Source organism: Rhinolophus hipposideros (assembly GCF_964194185.1).
Source record: "Rhinolophus hipposideros genome assembly, chromosome: 11".
Lineage (NCBI taxonomy): Eukaryota > Metazoa > Chordata > Mammalia > Chiroptera > Rhinolophidae > Rhinolophus > Rhinolophus hipposideros.
Genome location: NC_138057.1, coordinates 32,367,329 through 32,389,738, shown reverse-complemented (window position 1 = coordinate 32,389,738; position 22,410 = coordinate 32,367,329). Strand labels below are relative to the sequence as shown.

Below are 22,410 nucleotides of genomic sequence, written 5' to 3'. Positions count from 1 at the left end.
CAGGCCGAACTCAGGGAGCTTTGGGTATCATGCTGAGAAGAGCACACTTTGTTCTCTAGACAACTGGAAACTGAGGTATTTGAGCAGAAAAGTCACGTATTTAACCCTCATTTTTGGAAGGCATTGGTTATGGGAGCATGGAAGGCAGAATGGTAAAGCTAAGGAGTTGACTTAGAGAGACTTGTTGGGAGGCTGTTTGTTTCCACAGTCTGGGAGAGACGTGATGGCCCCTGGACTAGGGTCAGGGAAGTGGGGCTGGAGAGGAAGGTGAAGAGGAGAGAGATTTCAGAGGTAGATTCAATAGGATTTGATGCGGTCACGTGCTGGGTCTAGTCTAGTCCAGTGGGTCACGGGAAACCCACCTGGTCTCTCCTGTCAGTCTGCCCAAGCTTCTAAGTCACATACACCAACACACCTGTAATGCCCGAGTGAGTTGAGAAGGCTCTGTGGAAAACATCAAAGCCAGCCTGGCCCATGGATGTGGGGACCAGGTAGTCCTCGAAGGAAGGAACCACACTGCAGGAACTGCTGGGCGGCATTGTTCTCTGGGAATCAGGGTAATGCGGGGGGCAGAATGTCTGCAGCTGCCCATAAAATCCTGAAATGTAAGCACAGCATTGAGCTATTGGAAAGCACAACTTCCAAAGATCACTCCAACCCAGCTAGACCCTCACTCAGCCTAGCTTCATATGACAAAATGCCCATAACTCTTAAGCTATCCGGTAAAACCTCTAATCAACTATTTGGAATGCACCATTTGGCCAGAAGCTCTTCCACCTCCAGGGGCTCTCAAAGTTTGTTGACTTAGGACATTTTTATTCCTAGTCTGGTACCTGAAGTTGAAGGTGTTCTTACTTTCTTAGACTCTCCAGAGTCCTAGACACTGAAGGCCTGACCTTCAGAGGACAGTCCTACCCAGGTGCTACCCAGGTTCCCACTAGATTTGGAGTGCATCTGCCTTCATTGCCTTTATCCTATATTCTATTCTGTTTTTCACATTTGGTAAAAAACTGAAGAATGTTTTTTTTTTTTTTTTTTTTTAAAAAGGCAACATTCATCTGTCCTTCTAACAGGCAGATTCATACATGTTTATGTAACAGCTTCTTCATTATTTTGAACAGGTACAGAAGTATCCCATGGTTGGATCACTACAAATTTTTCAACTATTATTGTTGATCTTTGCAATACATGGTAAAACTGGAGGTGAACAAATAGTATAATGAAGAAATAGGAGGAAAAATTTCTTAATAATTTGAAAATAATCATCAACATTTTGCTAATCATGTTTCATTTATTTCTTTCAATTTTCTTTTTCTCATTTAATTGAGTTTTCCTTGGGATCCTATGTGGTCCTTTTCTATAATCTTCCACACCTTCCTTTTTCTTTTTCCTTCTTGCCTCATAATAAATTTAAGCCAATAGATTACTTTCTTGGAGTACAATATGCTTTTAAAATATAATAATGACATCTTTATTTGGTACTTTATTGAAGGGAGAGTTGTGGCTCTGCCACAAACTCTCTCCATTTCAATGCATCTGTTTCCTCAACTGTAGAACGTGACTGTCACTGTCTATGTCACTAGGCTATTGTGAAGATTACGCGTCATGGGATAAGAACATCCATATATAACATTTTATAAGTGCTTTATAAACGTCAGTTATTATTGATATCACAACTTTGTTTCTGGTGGGGAAAAACAAGGGATTAGTAGAGGAAGTGCCCCAGGGTTCCTTCCACAAACGTTGAACGATGGAGAACACTGAACTGATCTAGGAACTTTGGGCCCTCGTGCTGTGTGCCTTCCTCCACGAGAACTGCCTCTTCTTAAGATGCTTTATGTCTGGTTAAAGAAACCTGAGCTATCAACAGAGAGGAGAGGTGGTATATGGAGTGTTGTTGTTTTTCAACTCTCTAAATACAAGTAGGGTACACTGACATATCCAGCCTACTATGCTAACAACTCTTCTCATTGCTGATTGATACCCTAAAGTATAACTGCTTATATTCCCCTTGGCTGGGAGGCCTGTTCTATGGTTATTAGGAACATCACCCAAGAATAGGTGCTGAACTGCTCATAAAAACACAGGCTGGCCCTCTGGGAGCTTATGATCCAAGCCAGAGGGATCAATGCAGATTTATGCACAGGACACACTCATTGTAGAAAACAAAATAATAATATCTTTCATAAGCAGACAGTTGTATACTTTATATAGAATCAAGAAAAAAATCCACGTATGGTTTGGGGGGAACATCAAATGCATGTTAGCAGTATAGACTAGAAAAATACCTAAGGAAATTCCGTGTCGAGGCAGGAGAAGAAAGAACGGAAAATTGGCTCTTTTTTCTTATACTCAAAGGCTTCTACATACTCTCAATAGACAAATGGGCAAAGGATCCAAGCAGACGTCTCAAAGACCCATATAATTGATCAACCAATATGGACAAACTGCCAATCAAAAAAATAAAAGTCAAGATATTGACAAAATACCATATCCTACCTATCACATTAGTAAAGATTTCTAAAAATCATTCTCAATGCTGAAGTGAGACTGGTGAAGAAGTTACTTCTGCACAGTGTTGCAGATGTGGCAAGAGTATAAGCCCTTTGGAAAACAATTTGACAAGCTTTATCTAGAATCCTAAAAGTGTTCATACTCTTGGACATGGGAATTTTACTTATGAGAACGTATAATAAAAATACATTCCAAAGAACAGAAGAAATTCTGAACAGTCGTCACAGAGCTAGTTGTCATAAGAGAAAACTGAAGAGTCAAAATGCTAACTATGAGAATAGTTAAGCAAACAGTGGTACACTTACATGAGAATATTAAGTAGCCATTAAAACAATATTCATAAGGAATTTTTAACAGTGTGGAAAGATTATTATAAGGTACGGTTGAAAAAAACCCAGATACAAAACCGAATATGGAGACTAGGCTCATTTATGTGGAAGTCTATGTGTAGGATAGATTGCGAAGCAACATAGCTATAGCTGTCTCTGGGTTTCTTTTCTTTTTTTTTTCTTTTTTGGCTTTGTGTTTTTCTGAATTTTAATAGTGGTGAAGAACAAGTACTCTGGAGCCAGACTTCCTGGGTTCAAATCCTAGCTCAACTACTTAGTAATTATGTAGTCTTGGTGAACTACTTAGCCTCTTGCTGTGTTTTTGTTTTCTAATTTGCAAAATGGGGTTAAAAGTACTACCTATCCCTCATTGAGTAATTATTAAAATTAAATGAATTAATATTTGCATGGTATATAACCTAATGATATAATTAATCATATAAATAATAATTATGTAATATGCATTTTAATAATGCAATTTATATAACATACATGTTTGTTAAATAAGGAAAATAAAAAGTACAATAAAAAAGTAATAATAACAAAGTACAAAAAAAAGTACAATAATGTAGTTCTCAAAAATAAAATAATGTTTATTAAGAGAAAGTTTTCAAAACGTCCTTCAGTGATAACCTAATGTAAGAATGAACAAAGCAGTGGGCATGTGGCTCACTTGCAGTTCCCAGGTGGAATCCTCTACAAAGTTCTGGGGACCTGAGTCATAGACCTCTTGCCCATGTCAGTTTCTAGATCCTGCACTAATTGACACATGCCCTGATTTCTTCACTCACCCAGTGCAGGCTCAAAACAGCAGTAAGTTTGAATGGTTTGAAGGACCTATAATGTGCAGCTTCGTGGTTTGAGAGGTTCCTCAAACTGATCATAACTTTGGGTACCTGTGGGTACCTGGTGGCCAAGCACATGTAATCACGGCATACTCATCGGAAGAAAACATTACCATGAACAATCATGGTTGGTTTATTAGAATGTAATGTCTCCTCACTGAGCAACATGCACAATATTTGCTATTTATCCCTATGCTTGCTCTATTCAAATTTGTCACCCATAAATTCCCTGATAGCATTCCTCAGTGTAGTATTACCCTTCCAAGAAGAGAAGACATTTTTCACTAAACTCCCACATCTCCCCAAATAGGGACATTAATCATTCAGGTGTGTCAGGTACAGTGATAGAGACTTTCACTGGCCTTTTGTGAAAAACAATTCATTCTCTCTTCTCTATCTTCTCTCATGCTTCTAACAGAGAGCAGAAATGTCATATGGCTTCAATCTACATTTGAGTGTTGCGTAAAAGTATAAAAGGTTTGTGATGCAGTGATATACACCCAGTGAAGAAAATATTAAACTTCATTTTCTGGGCTCCATTTCCCAGTTTCTCTTGTCCGTCTAGATCTGAGTGAGAGGGCAGTGTGGACTGTAATTCCTGCCTCTGGGTGTCTTGGCTGACATGACAAACCGTTGAAACCAGAACGGCCCCGCAAGCATGTTTTATCACTCTCACAGCCAACTAAGGGAAAGAAAATCCTCTGTATTAAATCCCTCCCTCCAAGACGCCAGTTACGAGAGATGCCAAACACACTGGTGTGGTTGACTGTGGTCACTCAAATCAAAGAGCTTTAACATATCCTCTTCCCAGTGCTATTTCCATAAACCTAATGAAATTTTTAAAAATTCCATTAGGGTCTTGCCACACACACAAACCCAGAGAAAGCCTAACTCCTTTTTTGATGAATGGCTTCTGTATTCCAGCTGTTGGATAGCACATAGTAAATTTGGAAGGAACTCTACCTCTCGAACCCAAAGCAAAATGAGGCAAGATGTTAACACATTTTGTGAGCATAAAACATAAGAGCGATGGCAAGGTCAGCCAATCTGTCAATCACTCAGTCAGTGGTAGTTATCAAGTGCTGGTCAAGGTGCTGTTGGAGAGACCAAAGAAACCGGAGGTGATACCTTCTCCCTGAGGATGGATAATGCAGTTGGAGTGAGAGCACATACGTTTATGATAGCATAGGAATGCACACATAAATTTATGTTGCTCATAAATATTCGTTGTCCCATTTAGTTGTAAAATCACGCCTCCCCCATTTTAGAAGTTATTTTACTTCCAAGACAGGGAGTAGGGTTGGGTAGGGGCGGAGAGGAATTTGCACATAAACTGATTCTACCCAAGGTGCAGCTCCTGAAAGTTAAGGAAAATCATTCTTCCTCTTATCAATTTTGGGAAGTTTCTATTCCTTCTAAAAACAAACCTGCTTTTCTAATTATGAAAAATATTTGGAACTAATTATAACAACTAAAAAAATGTAGAACGGTATAAACAAAGAGAGGAAAAATGATCTTTATTTCCACAATTCAGATCTGGCCGGATAGACACATACACACAAAATGGAAATGTTACACATATTGTTTTGTACCCTGTGTTCTCCCCTAATAAATATCATCTACAAGCTTCACATTCTATTAAAACTCATTCTTAAAATCCCCTCCTCTTTACTTTGTCACATGGGATTCACGGATGTCTCTGTGATGAAAGGAATTCATGGTCACTCTAATGATAAAGCAGCCCCATGAATGTGGGTGTGGATTTCCTTGCCGAAGTGGAAGAGGAGTGGGGGGGGGGCTAGAGGAGAAGGAACTGTATGACTCTGATAACAGAAAGGTAGTCTCCAGGGCAGCACCACTCAATAGAACTTTCTATGAGGACGGAAATGATCTATAGCTCGCTGTCCAATACAGTAGCTGCATGCGGTTACTGAGCATTGGACTTGTGGCTAGTGTGACTTTTACATTTTATTTAATTTCAATTAATTCAAATGTAAATAGCCACACATGGCTCCTGGCTACTGTACTAGACAGTCCAGATCCAGGGCAATCTGCATTTCTAGCTTTAGCAGACTTTGTTTCAGGAACGCTTCTGATTAAATTCCTGAAGGAAAAACACATGACCCACCAAGAGTTTAAATAAAAGGCAGACAATGATTCTTCGACTCTTTGCCTTCAAGATAGAAAGTACATTAGATTCTTTATTGCATTTATTTTTTCCTTAAAAATTACCACTCCAATCTTTATGGAAGCCCCTAGAGTATGATTATGTCTATAAGTAAATAATGGTCACCCAAGTTGCAACCCTCAAGAGGGCTGATGAACATTGTTTTAAGCCAAAATTCCAGGGGATTTCAGCTCTCCTAGAGAAACCACTTTCCCTTCTGGAAGTAGGAGAAGCAAAAGGAAATGTGTCACCCATTTCTTTCCCGCAGACTGTAGGCCTAGCTTACCATGCCCACTGCTATGATGAGTGGATGAGCTAAGGTGGTGGAGTAACGTTCACCACAGAGGCTCTACCCAACTGTTTACCCACATGAATGGAGAGCAATACCATCATCCTCAAGGTGCTATGTCAGGAGCTGTGTACTCGGTGGGTTCGTTTATGTAGCAGATGGTTTTGTGAAACAAAATTCTTGTTCTCCTTTATGGTGAGGCTGGGAACGACTACCAAACTCACGTGTGATCAGAGCGCATCATTTCAGGGTTCTAGGCCAAACACTTGTGTACAGCTACTACCCAAATCTCAGGAGTCACCTGTTCCCTTGATCTTGCAGAAGAAACACTGACTAAGGTGTGTGCTTGCTTTTGCTGGTGTATTTTTGTAAAACGGGGGTGTTCCCTGTATCTATTTCAAAGGCTACAACAAAGATTAAAGAGGATTAAAATAGATGATTCTTATAAAGTGCTGAGCATGTGCCAGGCACATAGTGAGCACTCTGTAAATGACACTCTTCACTTCTCTTCCCCCGTTCTAACAGCACAAGCATTTCAATTTTTATGCTTCCATTCACTCAATGACAATTTACTAAGCATTTACTCAAATGCTGGAGACACAATGGTGAATAAAACACTCTCCATGCATTCTCGGAGTTCATGTTTTAGTGAAAAAGGAAGATAAACATATAAATGAGAAATCAAGTAACATAATTTCCCACTATATATGACAATAAAAAGGAAATTTTCTTTGAGGGATATATACAGACGCAACCTTTTCTCCAGAATACAGTCACGATAAGAAGAGAAAATAGCAACAAATAAGAAAGAAGTTTGGGTGCTCTCAAAATGTTTTAAAAAGAGTATTGGCTGTGGTTAGTTTTGTTTGGCCGTGCCTCATGATGGCAGGTACAATAAGGAGGCCATCTCACAGTTCTGCTGTGACCGGCCCTGGCCAAGTGGCTTTTCCACCAGTGGTTCAGATCAGTTCGTGCCTGGGCAGGAGAATAAGCAGGTATCCATGGCATAGGCAGAGCTGGCAGTGCCTCTGCTTTTTGGTGGTACAGTTGTTTGCTAGCCAAGTGGAAGGAATGATGTATATTTATGAGCTTTATGGCCGTAATTATTTTTCAGCAGAGACTATAATTTTGCGGGTTACTTTAGGAAGTATAGAGTTTTGGGCCTCCACCGTATGATTGTGGCATGCGGAGGGGCACGGATGAACCTAAGTGATGAATGGGATGGCTCAAACCAAGAGCTCCAGGGACAGGGACATATAAAGAAGACGGGTGACCCTATTCCCCTTGGCTCCCTAATTTATTCTTCTCCAACACTCTCTGGCTCTTTTGGATTTCTCCTCTACTCCCTGGGGGCCCTTGAGTCTCCCCCTTTAAATACCTTCTGTAATCCACGGCACAAGCCAAGAAGGAAAACAGGTAAATTTGTTGGTAAAGCTCCTCCTACAGGTCGTAAGAATATGGTCTTTGGGTTTGTATCTTCTTAGCATGATTTTATGCATTTAAACATTACTCCGAGAAAGGCCCAGGCAATCACACACTTCTACTCACGTGGTACCTTAGCATTGGAAAACTCTTAAGATTCCTTCTTATGTAGTCATCTGACATTCCTGTCTTGCAACTAGATGCTTGAAACAAATGGTCGTGTTTTGTTTTTTATTTTAAGATTTTATTGGAGAAGGGGCTTAGTAATTATATATATATATATATATATATATATATATATATATATACACATATATATATATATGTATGTATGTATGTATGTATATATGTATATATATACACGTATATATATATATATATTTTGTTTGTTTGTTTAAATAGATTTTAAATGGTTGCGTTTTAGACGAAGAGATGGAAGCAGGGGAGCTTTTGAATCCCTTGCTGTTAAAACCAATACTTCATTTATATACCATACAAATAAGAGAAAAGTGGAAAATTCATACAACCATTTTAATACTTCCAAACATCTAGATATTTGGAATTATTCATGGATCTAGCATTTATCTTAACAAATAGGCAGCAGAACTAAAACAGCTATCATATCATCTCCTACTAAATCCAGAGCTTTCTCATCTGCAGTCCCCTTGCTTTGGCATTTTCACAGAACATTTTGGTTAGTGTTACACCAACCTCTCAAAGTATTCTGTCAGAAGGAAGGAAAGGAACTGATAGTTATTTGCTCCGAGAAGGAATTGTCCTAGGTGTTTTACATAGAAAACCTTCATCCTTACAACAGCTTTTGAGTTAAGCATTATTATCCCCAGTTTATAGACAAAGAAACAGACAAGGTAAAATAACTTACCCAAATCCTCATAGCTTTCAAGTTTCAGAATTAGGACCAAAACCCTGGTCTGTTTACTGACATAATAAACTATTAGGGTTTAAGCTCATGGACCAAATCAACATAAACAAATTCCTGCCATTTTTGTTAAGGTCCCTCACTGTCAGATAACAGGCAAAGTTACCCAAATTGATCAACATTTTATAAAGCACACACATTTTCATTAGGGAGAAAATCACTGAATTAGTAAAATTGATGAAATCACCTAATCCCTGAAAAATTCTAAAAACCCTCAAGAGTAGAAACAGACATTTCAGAAATTTCTTCTGGCCAATTTTCGGATTTCATTACAATTTTATTTCTATCTATTGCATGAACAAGTTGGATCTCGGTTTGAATCCTGGGTGACCCATTAACCAACTGTGTATCACTGGATAAATAATTTTCCTTCTTGAGTCTCATTTTCTTTTAAAATAACACCTATTTTATAGGGTGTGGAGAACATTATATGAGGATGTTTATAAAAGTATCTAGTGTATTCCCTAGCATGTAGTAGCCCTCAGTAAATAGCAGCAATCATTATTATTACCATGAAAAGCTTGGAAGTATCTGCAGATTCTGTATAAGGCACAAGCCATTCGTAAGCAAGTCTTCTTTCATAACTCACCACCCTTAAGTATAAAAAGATACTGCTATGAAAAGTGACATCTCCACGATTTGGTTGTCATTTCTTGCTTTGGCTCCTAGTCTTGGCCACCAACGTCATCCGGGGCTTCATCTAGCTAGAACTCTGTAAGTTTCCTCCCTGGAAGTGGTGGAGAAACCGACTCTTCATTTTAATACAGAGTCTATAAATGGGGAAGCTGCAGGAACAGCTCACAGACTGTGTGTAAGAAGACAGATTTTTCTTCAGGCTGAGAATTGAACCAGCTTGCAAAGCGCTTGAGCTATTTACAACTGACATTTAAGCAACTACTGTACTGAGAAAGAGGAAAATAATGGAAATAATAACCCTTCAAATTCCATTTGGGCACATTTATACTGAAGGCACCCCAGAACGATGGCTCAAAAGCTGACCACTGGAGCAAGTGCCTGGTCCCATTGCCCTCAGTCCAAGGAGGTGCAGCACGAGGGCTTCTAGTTAGAAAAGTCCATTTGTTTCCCAGAAGCGCGGCCATTTTCATACGCAGCTTCTGCTGCCAGCACTCTGAACACTGGGTGTCCCTCACATCATGGGACCTGGTCTGCAGCAAGCGGTTAACAGCATTTATCACTGTGAGCCGCATCTCCACCCTGGGAATTGTATAGTCATTTCCGGGGTGGGGTAGGGGAAGAGGGAGAGGGTCTGTTACTGATGTCTGCAAAGGTTCAAGTAAGGAGATAGGAGTAGGCAGAATGTGCTGCTGAAAGGGATGGTGAGGAAATGGGAAAAAGCAGAGTGAGAAGAAAGGCATGTGTAAAACACTCTTGGTTAAAAGATGTAATTGATTGTTATTTAAATATCCTCAACCCACTGAAAACCCTAATGCGTGGTGGCCTCTGGCTTCCAAATTCTCAAAATGATAAGCTGCCAAAGTAAACTAATTGCAATGTGTCTCAGTAATTGCCATGTGTGGGTATATACAGTTATAGTAAAATGGTTCAGTGAATCCTGACAGTGATAATGCACATTTGGAAATTACATAAAATAGAGACTCTCAAAACCAGGAGAGCCAAGGCGTCTGAGATGAATTGGAAAGCCAGCTTTGCCCCTTACTGGATATGTGGCCCTGCGGAAACCATGACCTCTCTGAACCTATGAGTCCCTATTTCTAAAAAGGGAGATAATAATACTCATACGGCAGCATAATCCTCACAGTAAAAAGGGGAAGAAGTGTATGGAACAAAAGGAAGGGGATTTAGCGCCCAGTTGCTCATGATTTGTCACTCACACATCATCACCTATCCACTACTCCCTATGACTCAAAAATCCTATATACATGTGAGGCCTGGAATGGAAGGTGGAGGATTTGGACATTCTGTGTCTAATGGCTGTGGTGAAGTGAACACTTTGGCCACTAGTCAAGGTCGATTAGAAGGAGTTGGGAATTTCTCTCTGAGTGGGGACCACTGTTGCTGGTACACATCCCCACTGGGTGGCTGCAAAGATGAAATGAAACAATAAGTGTGAAAATAGTTTGTAAACCGTAAAACCTACTGAAAATCGTAGCCCCTGCTCTATTGTTATAAGCCTGGTGTGGTATCTACCTTAAGCCTGGTGTGGCATCCTACCTTCTCTGAGAACAAAGATAAATCTGCCCATGGAGGTGTCAAGCTCTGATCCATAAAGCTCAAAACCAAAAATAACCAACCAACCAAACAAACAAACAAACAAACAAACAAAAAGTCATAAAACATCCTTTGACTCAGGGCGCCTTGGGCCTAAAGCAGAACAAGGCAAGCATGGCAAAGAATGAAGATTTAATTCTATCTGCCTTGTCCTTCCAAGCAAACGTTGCTGTGAAATGGTTTGGTGGAGAAGAGGATTCCAGACAAAAATTTAAAGGGATGTTAAAAAGAAGTGCAGTAGCTTCCCCTAAGGTCCATGAGAGCCATCCTGCTTCTGTAGAGTTTTTAGATTGCACTGCATTTTATAGGACTGACTTAGGAGGTAAAGGGAGAAGGAAGCTGGAAAGTATTTATTTCCTCAGCCATGGGAGACGACCAGGAATCATGTTTAACAAGGTATTCCTTATATGAAAGATTGAGAGGCTCTAAGAATATCTTTAGATGCTTTTCAATCATCTGAAAGTTTTCTAAATAAAATCCCAAGAGAAGAAAATAGAACAGTTTGATTTCATCTGAAATGGGGAAGGAATGCTATTCTGATGGGCATCTCTTTCCTCTGGGCTGGTCTCCAATCCTTTCTGCTGACTCTGGGGCTCTGGGGGATAAAGTTTTAATGACTAATAAAGTGACCTTGAATTATACTCTCAGCTGATATGGATCAAGATGACGTCCCTCCCCACTGCAGTGCCTTTTTCTCACAAGTAAGTTCTTGGTCAAGGTGAAATCATGGGACCGCATTTCAGTGACTCAGTAGTTACTGGTCTGACTTTGGCCCCATATTGATCTTGTGGCCTAGACTCCTGTTGTCTAACTGTAACCAAATTCCCATGTTATATCTGCTCCACTAACTAGGTGACTTTTGCTTCTCCCAATCCAAATCTGTGATTATACAACTTGCCAGCACTCTAAGAGTGGCCACCAACTCATACTTGATTATTTCTCCCGAACCTCTGCTTCATAACTAAGTCCTTGTTACACGCTGTTAGGCCACCCTAAAATCGACTGTCTGGAACGTTATGTTGTGGTGAAACTGGGCTGGAGGTAAAAGGGTACAAAAGTCTATATAAGTGGGTTTCAGATCGCAGAGTGGACTATGCATTTGTGACACCTGAAGAATGTCACTGAATCCCAGGATCCCTATTACCTCCTTTCATCTGGCTGCCAGGAAACCTGCCTTTTTATCTTGTTAGACCTTGACTACTAATCTAGACAACCCAGTTTATGACCTTCTGTCTCTGTTCCACCCCTCTAGCTAGACAGGATTCCTCATACTGCCACCTGAGGGTCACACTTTAATGGGTATGTCTAGTCTATAGGGTCCTTCCTTTCCTGTTTAATCTCATTCCATTGCATACCAAACTCTTGGCTTTTACGTTTGTATTATACATCTCAAAATATACTACAGGAAATAAATAGATCACAGGATTCCCTACCTACATATAGACCAAGAGGAATCTTCTCTCACTGTTGAGTTCAAAGGCTTTGCTTGCCAAGAATCTCTCCTTACGTAGAAGCTCAGGACAGGCAGGGGCCTTCGTTTGTTTTCTCTACTGATGTAGTGTTAGCATCCCAAAACAGGACCTGGCACACAACAGGGGCTCAGTATTTGAGAATGAATAAATGAAGGAGCAAATGACACCCACAGCTAGAGCCTTTAATGAAAATACTGATGGTGAGAGTGCCACAACAGAGCTCAAAGATTCTGACCTATGAACCTTATACACAATACTCCATCAGAATTTCAGAAAAATAAATGGACTTCCTTTTCTATCACTGACATTTTTTTTAATGGAGGAAGAAACAAAGATAATGAAAATGCGATCCGGCCTGACCAGGGGACGTGGAGGGTTTTGTTGCTCCAAGCTACCCTGTTCTGCTGGATGCCAAAGAGGTCACTAAACCTGAAGAGGAAAAAGAGTGGACAGGAGAGTGAAGCAACTCAACTCATCCAAAGAACACGTTGTGTTCTTTTAGGAAACCATCCCAAAATCAGGGAACTTAATCAACTCCTCTGAGTTCATCTCCAAACAGGGGCAGAAACATATTTCTGTCCCAAGTTATAATGAGGATTCGGGTATTCATTCAACTCATGTTTTATTGTGCAGTTTTCTTTACAGTTACTAAGACTAATAAAAATATTTTATACCTAAGGGTAATTTACAAAACATATATAGTAATATAAATGTAGATACTGACCTCAGTGGTATTGATAAAAATGCTGCATCAGTCCAGATCCACTACACAAAAGACCTTGGATAAATATTTGGCTAGTCTCCTGAATCATTTACCATAATGATGAGGAAATTTAAGTAAAGGTTTCACTCTGGGATATGTGACATGAGATTGAGTTTGGTGGAGGAATGAGGGAGGGTGGGGTTGGTTGTTACACTTAAATGACCCAGAAAAATGTCTGAATGTTTTTATTTTAATGGACTCACACCTTATAAGTTCTAGTTCTCAAAGACCTTGCAAAAGAATGAAACAAAGTTTAAGCAGAACAATCTTGTTGGAGAGGGAAAACTGTAATCAGAAAGAGCACTCACAATTTAAGTAAACCAACTAGAAATTCTAAGAGAACTGGGATTGTTTAGCAACATAGTCCAAGCCCAGATGATGAGAATGGGCACACATCAAGCCAGATCTAGCGTTTCACTGTTGTTGGTTTGTTTTGTTAGCACAGTGGTCTTTTTACCAGTAACCCAGATGTTCCTCATGTGTGGGATTTCCCCCCCTCTATTTTAAGGAATCTGCACCCACAGCTATTCACAATTTTTTTACTAAACCATCAATTGCTTATCATATTTATAAGGAAAATACCAATTAAAAATACAAGAATCACAAGAGACAGACTGCCATTAATATATTCACCCCTGAAGAGACCAACTAAGTAGTCCCTAAAAGAAAGTTATAAGAAAATAATTAACTTGATTTTTAAAAGCTGCATTTATTAGAGGCTAAACTTCATGAGTTTCAGATATAAGACAGAACATCTGGAAAACGTGTCATTACTCCCCCAAAAGAATGAAAAAAAGCACTAAATCTGTAATAATGCTCATTAAATACTTTTCTATAGGCGATTTTAAGTTAACTGACAGAGAAGTCACAATAGTCAATGAAATGGAAATTTTCTGGATATTTTCCTTCTCTTCAATAAAATGCGAATTCCAATTAAGAAAATAGTATGTTATGTCACACATGACTTGACTGGTATGGTGAGAGAGCAAGCCAACTAAATAAATAATATAAATATCCTAGTAGTGTTCCTTTTATTTAACCCCTGTTATAACTAAACTACTGCTAGTGCTCAATAAGAAATGAAAATATGCTCAATCACATTACTAACCAAAGGAAAAATCAAAACAACTTTGCTGTACAAATTGGCAGGAATTAAAATGATTGACAACATGTAGTGTGAGGAAATGGGAATTCTACTGCACGGTTAGTGAGGGTCTAAACTGGCATATAGCCTTTGTGAAGGAATATATGGCAGTACCTACCTAACTTTAAAATGTGCATACCTATTAATCGAGCAGTATCTCTCAGAAATATTTCCTAGAGAAAGTATGCAAAGACATATATATGTGTTTGTGTAAAAACATATTTACATATATACATAAGAAGATTTAACACAGCATTGTTAGTCAAAGCAAAAAATAAAAAAACATATACAAGTCTACCAATACAACAATGATTAAAAAGATGATGACATGTTCCTGTATTACACAATTTTTTTAAAAGGAGCTGATCTATGTACATTGACCTATCAAAACAAAAGCATATAATACCTTAAGTTAGGAAAATAAGTCATAAAATACAGAATGTGAGGTCATTTTTACAAGGGGGCATGTAGGTATGTACGTATATGCATACAAGCATATATAAGTACATATACACACATGCATTTAACTTCACCAATCTTAATAGCCATTACCTTTGGGCAGTGGAATTGAGGTAAGTGTAAGGCTGGGAGGCAACTTAAAACTCTTTATATTTAAGTGCCCTGAGCCTTTTTTAAAAAATTCACAGGTAAAAATTTAATGTCAAAAAGTTTTTTAAACTGTACCTAAAGACTGTGCCAAAAGGCCAGTAACCCTGGTTTGTTAAGTGAGTGATCAGACTTCCAAACAGTTGCCCCAGCATGCATGTACTTGAGCAAACATGGCACATGAGAGAATGAACACACATACACACACACACACACACACACACACAGTCACACACTGTGGTGTAACCCCACCGGCAATTAGAGAGTGGACACTCCCTTCCCTAAAGCAGCAGTGGCTGCATAGATTCTATTGTCAGATTGTCCTGGGTGTAGTTTCCATTTCCAATGTTTCAAGACGAAGATACTATATTTTGGATAAGTTACTCAATGTTTCAGTGATTCAGGATCCTGATCTGTAAAATGGGAGTAAGGAATGCCTTCTTTGTAGTATTGTCATGAGATTTAGTGAGAAATTCCTTGGTAAGCATTTACCACACCGCCTGACACAGAAAAGAAAAGACACACATTTTCAGCAATCTGTGTGCCAAGGCACAAGATCAGGAGGTTGGTGGGAAAGCATGAGTCATAGTACTTATATTGCTAGCAGAATTTTAGCCCTGTAATGTTTCCACACTTAACCTTCACAGAAAAATAATTCCCAAGAAACTATAATCTTCCACAGCAGTGTATCTGTAGGCACCATCATGAATGAGAATGAGTGTGGGCGTTGGGGTCAGACTGTGTCTATAAAATCAGCTCTGATTCTCACTAGGTATGTGACTTGGGGCAAGGTGTACAATCTTGCAGTCTCACCTGGAAACTAGGGTTTATTCATATTTTTATTAATGTCATTGTCAGCATTAAATAACGTAAGTAGATGTAACTAGAATACAGTATCTGGTACACAGCAGAAAAATAATAACAATGTCAACAGCTCTAGTGAACTGAACATCTCCAGTGGGCTAGGCATTTTGTCTCATGTTTATACCAACTCTGAAAGAGAAGTACCACTAGCCCCTATTAGATTCAGGAAACTCCGATTCAGGCCATTGTATGACTTGCTCACAGGATTCCTGGCATATCTGCCTGATTCCAAAGTCATTTTCTTTACTTCGTTCACAGCTCACTGCTTCTCTTCCTGTATCAACTTGGGCAAGTCGCAATTTCCTCTTTTGATAATATCCTCTTCTGAGATAATATGATCAATATAGGGATATGTGAGCTAGTGGCTCTGATTGCTTTGAAAACTTAAAAGTGCTTTTAGAATCAAGGGAATGCCTCAAAATACCTCTGCTACAGAGCTGCTACTGCTGAAAATCCCACTACTAGACATTCAGAATCAGGTGCGTCTCAGGTGTCTTCTTTTAAAATGCCAACACTCATGAGGAGTACTATATTACACTTACCTTAAAATGTAAGTTTATCATTAAATCATCCTATTTCCTCTAGAGAGAAATCCTAGGTAGTTGGTAAGAACTGAATATTTAAAGGGAAGGACAGGGAAATAGAAGCAAGTGCCCAGAAAAAAAGAGGGGCCCTGAAAATTTGCAGTTTGCCGAGGGCTGGCTTCACCAATCTCAGAAGCCATAAGCAAAAAATCACTCTTCTTCCTCCCCTCCATTTTATTTATTCATATTGATTCAATAAACATTTACTAAGCACTTACTATGTGCAAAGGGTTATGGGAGGATCCAGTCTCTGTCCTGATGAAACTTATAATTTAGTTTTGAGTAGTTGATTCAGTCATCTTAACCTCTTTATTGATAAATGTCTTTAATGTGCATGTGTGTGTATGCATGCGTGCGTACGCACACGTGAGGGCATGCGTGTTTGTGTGTGCTGATGCTTAACTACATAATATAGATTATTCATAGTTTAGTCATTTCCATAATCAATCATGCCAACAGCTTTTCTGATTAAGATGACCATCTTACACTTCTCCCCAAAACCCAACATGCCGAAATGCAGACTGCAACCTGCATACACACTTAAATTTAATTTTTGTTTTACAGAAGTAGCACACTGTCAGAATTTATCAAGTACTAGTTATGTAAAATTGCTCCTGGGGTAATTTTGTAGTAATTAGGTATATAAGAGTAATTAAGATTTTTTAAAAAAATCTAATCATCAAACCTTGTATATAAGCCTGAATAACATCATGGCTGATACCCAAATTTATTCCTGATTATGAATGCTGATAACATTAGCTGATAATCAGAATAACATAAAATGTACTCATTGGCTCATTTCTCTCGTGAGAATGTCACAACTTTCTTAGTGAAGACTATTACACTGTTGATTTACAATCACTCTCATTTGTCTTCCTGAGATTTCAAGGAGAAGTTGTGAAACTTGCTTAAGTGCTAAACAATACCATTTCTAGACTTACTACTTATTGTTTCACAACCTCGCATATGTAGATGTGACTGAATTTCCTGCTGGGGTGGGCGGGGAGTATGTTTATTATCTCTACAATTTTCCTTTAAAAAATAACCTTTTGACATTTAACACTATAAACTCCCAGAAATGAGATCAGTTGTGGCTATGACCCATAGGGCACTTTCTGGAAAGTACCATTGCACAATCACTGTAAGTAAACAGCGAACAACAGAGGAAGAAGTTAAACTTGTACCTACCACCCCATTCCATTTAAGTATCAATGCTCTGGGATTTCTTCAGCTTGGAAGATGGCTTGGCTGTTGGTAGGACAAACCATTTACAACATGCTTTATTCTTAGAGGCCTGTTGGTGGTTGGATATCTTTTGTTTCCAGATGCATTCAATTTGAGCTGGGCTGACAATCTCACTACTCCATACTGAGGTGGGAAAATACCATCATTGTCTGGGAGCTGACTGGCCTGCTTCTTTGGGGCCTGCAGGCAGGGCACGCTTTAAATCATGAGAAAGACAGCTTATGAACCCCAGGAGCCAGGACCAACAGAGAATGCTCTCACTTCCCACTGCTGCCGCATTGGTATCAAATGGCCCAGGCTGGATAGGCAGCTTCATGGTGTTTTCCTAATGAAATCTAACGACTGGACCATGGATGATGGAAATCTTTGCGTTGGCAGCTGGCAAGTCTAGAGGGGTGAAAATAAGAGCAAGCAGTGGAAAGTATAAAAACCTAAGAGAATTGGGTACAGGGACATAAAATGGGGCTGAACCATCAAAAAGAGGCCTCTAGGCTCTACCACTGATTTCCAGGAGGCAATCAAATCTGCAATAGTTCCATTTTACAGATTAAAAAACCATCCCAGAGAACATTTGGCAGACCACAAAATGTGCCTATCCAATAAACATTATTAACAGAACCTCAATTGTGTTAAGCATGGCAATGCACTAAATATCTGTACTCCCAGACTCCCTTGCATATGAGGGTAGCCATGTGACGAAGCTTGTGGTACACTTGTCCTTCACTCTTCTCCCTCCCCTCTGCTTGAAACCCAGACTCGGCACGTAGAATATCAGCATCCACATTGTAAACTGGTACATGGGAGCCACCATTTAAGACAGCAAAGCAGAAAGCTGGGAGGAGGCTGGTGCGCTGTTGGCTCTGTGGGGCTGCTCCCCCACCCCACACTGTTTATTGTTAGATGTCTTGTTATGTGAGAGGAGTAGACACACACCCTGGGCTGGGCATGCTGCTATAACATGATAAACAAATCCTGCAAAGTCTTGTGCTCTGCACAAATGTGTATTACAAATAACAAGCGCTTGGAAAACTAGGATTGGGACAGACCACTCAACAGTATGAACCCTTCTAACTACAGCGGTGACAAAATAATCAAGAGGGAATTTGGGCAGCCAGTTTTGTGTGGCTAGAGGCTTCTCTGTGGTTATAAAAAATTCACAAAAACGTCGACTGGAAATGTAGGATTGCAGGAACTGAGACAACAGGTGAGGGTGCCAGCAGATAGGAAGCATTGTGATCTGCCTTTAGCTGAGCACCGTGCAAGGCCAGGTATATACTCCCTGGAGAGTGAGCTCCTGGGGTTGTGCTCATTCCACATTTTATTAAAAGAGAGCTGAAAGGGCTCCTGCCTGTGCAGCAGCTAGGTTGAGGGCTTTTTCATTGACTTTTCTCGCTATTCTAACTTGTCTTACCTAGGAAAGACTCTGTGTGAATAAACACAATTCCGCATTATTCTTACATCATGCCCCTATCTACCAGTTGCATCTAAGTGAGCTGGACTGTTTACGTCATTGCTGTTTGGGTGTTCTATACACGCAGTGCAATATAATCCCAGCAGTTAGGATGTAATGTTCCTACCTCTCCCATTCTATTCTCTACCCAATGCCCTTGCTGACTTCCCTAAAATACCAGGCTGGCTTCTTCACTCAGCAGCATTACACTTTGCATGGCCCCAAACCCCTTTAGGAGCTGGCCTTACTGGGTCCTCGGCCTCTTCTCCCTCTGCTCCACAGCTTAACCTGGGCATCCCAGCTATACAAAAACTGCCTTTGGCTCTTCTCTCCAGGCATGTGCAAGCCTGTCAGTTGTATTCCTGTCTGTGAACTTTGCTTCCCCCTGTCTGGAATGCCTCTTCCCACCTGGCCGACCCAATAAACTATTAATCTTTAAAACCCTATTCAAGAGTCACCTCTAGGAACCCTTCTCTGACAACCTTCCTCTGAATAAACTGGGTGCCTCTGCTACCTTCTGTTATTGCACGTATCACAGTGCACTGATTAAATGACATTCATGCTTGCCTGGCACGTAGAGTAACCAATAAACACTTGCTGAATTGAACTTGGCCTCTCCTTGATGAAGCCAAAAGCAGGAAGGTTGTGAAAATGCTGTTCTAGGAATTCCCATGGCATTCTCACAGCCTAGAGTGAATAGGGCATTTAAAAAGAAATTATCCATTAGTACCATAACAAAATGTACAAATATCAACTCTCAGGCAACTAATCCAAGCAAAATTCTGAAGCTTGCCTGGGCAAGAGAATGGTCCTAAAGAGAAAGAAAAGGCAAAAGAATAAGCTTACATGATTAGAAAGAGTTGTCCTAATGTTTACATATAAAATAAAAGACTAAAATGTACCAAGAAGTTGCCTTGGAGATACCACCCAGAGACCCGTAAATTCTATCAACAATCAAACACTGAAAGAAATGACACCTTATCCACCTTACTAATAAAAGCAATATGAATAAAGTGGATACAGAATCAACAAAATTGTGCTCTGGTCCTGAGTTATTCACTAGGTGAGGCAACTTGAAAAAGCAGTGCTATTAATCTTTTCAAAGTATGCCTTTTATAAAACACCTCTCAATAAAAATATATGTTGAGCACACAATGTCTAAGCTCTGTATCAATCAGTCTGGCATGAAAAAAAGTCAATGGACTTCCTTTTCTTTTTCATCTGTAAGACCAAAGCCCCTATGAGTTCGAACCTTCCAGGGCTCGAGGTAATGCAACAGCACTTACATACAAGTATTAGGTTGGTGCAAAAGTAATTGCAGTTTAACAGGTTAAAAATAATTGCAAAACCCTCAATTACTTTTGCACCAACCTAATACATTTCCCCATGGACAGATATAAACACGTATGTATTTAGTTCCTTTGCTTGGAAACACGTAGATTAAGAATGTGGCTTGAAAATATGGACCTCATATTAAAGACACCTGTGTCCTTTGCTGAGGCAGCAAAGCCTAGATATTTTATATTCTTCTAGGTCTCCGTTCTAAGCTCTAAAAATACAGTGATAACATTTTTCTCTGACCTCTACCTGCCACAGAGAGCACAGAGAGGATAAGGGTGATGCTGCTTACGAAAGCCATGAACTTCTTGAAAGAGAGAACAAATATTCACTGTGGCTCTCATGTTTACAACCCTGACAATGCTTGGGGCTTTAAATATCTAGTTTGACTAGGGGATCTGTTACCAAGATGCTGTAGGATGCCATCCAGAAAACTAATCCAACCAAAGCTGAAAGGTATGGCCAAGGTCTCTGCTCCTCTCCTTCCAAGCACTATCACACCCACTTGAAAAATATTAGATCAATTTGGTGTCTATTCAAATGCTTTTGCCTAGGAAGTTCCAGAGAAACATTTTCAGAAAAATGCTTGGAGGAGGAAGGAAGGCTGTATCTGGATCCCTATCCCTTAATTCCTAGCCATGGCCCAGTAGCTAATGTAGGGACACTCCCTCTGCAAGCTCGTCACAGCAGCCACTCGTCCACCTTCTGGGAGAAAAGTCATATTTCCCAATTTGCGTAACTACATCCAGATCTCTTCCAGAAAGGCTTGTCATATGTATTTATTTTTAGGGCTTCTGTGAGCAGTTTCTCATTGGCCATGGGAATTTTTAATGGCCTAATGGTCTAATCCCAAAATCTCTTTCAAAATTTCTTTAGAAAGCAGAAAAAAGAAGAAAAAAATACCACCTATTATCCTACTACTGTGATAAAAAGAACAGGTAATGTTAGGGAGAATTTCCTTCCAATTTTTTTCTACACATAGGTTAATTTTTGAATTTGTAAAATGTGTTTCACAGTTGTAATCAAAGAGTGTTATACTGTATTTCATTGGAACCATGACACCACTGACTGAGAAATGCTCCATTATTCTATACAGCACCAGACAGAAAAAATCATTGCCAATTATATGGTGCCACTGACTGAGCTATATTCAGATTTCAGTTAAAGTGAAGGTAAAAATCATGTCTTAGGATAAATGACCTATATTCTGTATTCCACAAAGCCCACATTCATGCTGTCCACCTCTTGCCTGCAGGTAAGGATGGCTTCACAGCTCAGGAGACCTGAATCTCCACCACGTTAGACAAGCTCCTCATGCGGAGTGGGAAGCCCCCCCCTTAGAAGGGAGAGTGCTCTGTTTGTCTTTCTCACATACACATTGCTTTGCACATAGTAGGAACTCAAGAAATACTGCTTGGTTGAATAAATACATCATTAAAGCTTCAGAAGAAATTTATCAGCAGAAGAAGGTAAACATTACAACAGGCCCAAAGAATGGTGGAAGTCCAAGTTTTGTTGGTGAAGGGGGGGAGGGGGCGCATTGTGTGACTAAAACTGGGGAGAAGGGAGACCAGATAGATGGAACTTTGAGCCAGAGGCATTGACCCTGGGTTTCTCAAGGTCATTCCCTTCCTATAGCCTGCCACTGTCTCCACACTGCCTAATCTTCAGTTATCCAGGTCCTTATGTTAATGTTCTTATCTAAGCCTTGCTCAATAGTACTGCTTGCCCCTGTCATCTTGGAAAATCATTCACACATATTAAGACTCAATTTGAATACTGATTTAGACTTGCTTAGAGATACCACCTACTGATTTCAAGTAACAATTCATATGAAGCAAATTCAGGAGTCAGTAAGACTTGGATGAATAATCCTATTTTTCAGAAGAAGCTGAAACACACAGTCTAAATGGACAGTATTATCTTCTGCTTGTATAAAAAGGACAGAGTGTCCCCAGGAATTAAAAAGCTATGTATAGTTTGAGTCTATATGTTTGGCAATTCAACTTTCTACGGATGTTCACTAAGATATCTGTCTGAGTCAGCAAAATGGGTTTAAATAAAGAAAAGAAATTATGCCAGACTTAGTTCTCCATGCACTTTCTGAGATAAACATAAGATTGACACATTTTGAAAACCATCATGTTTCTCTTGCCTTCCATTGCTTTTTTTCCCCTCCATGCACCCA

General features: G+C 39.6%; 1 protein-coding gene across 4 annotated transcripts in view; it reads right to left on the bottom strand.

Annotated features, from left to right (window-relative positions):
• GLIS3 (GLIS family zinc finger 3) overlaps positions 1-22,410 on the bottom strand; it is a 422,399-nt gene that overhangs the window by 4,909 nt on the left and 395,080 nt on the right. For all 4 annotated transcript variants that reach the window (XM_081066032.1, XM_081066029.1, XM_081066031.1 and 1 more), the window contains one exon: positions 416-598. In XM_081066032.1, the coding sequence (XP_080922158.1) occupies positions 416-598 (183 nt within the window). The remainder of the gene's footprint in view (positions 1-415; positions 599-22,410) is intronic.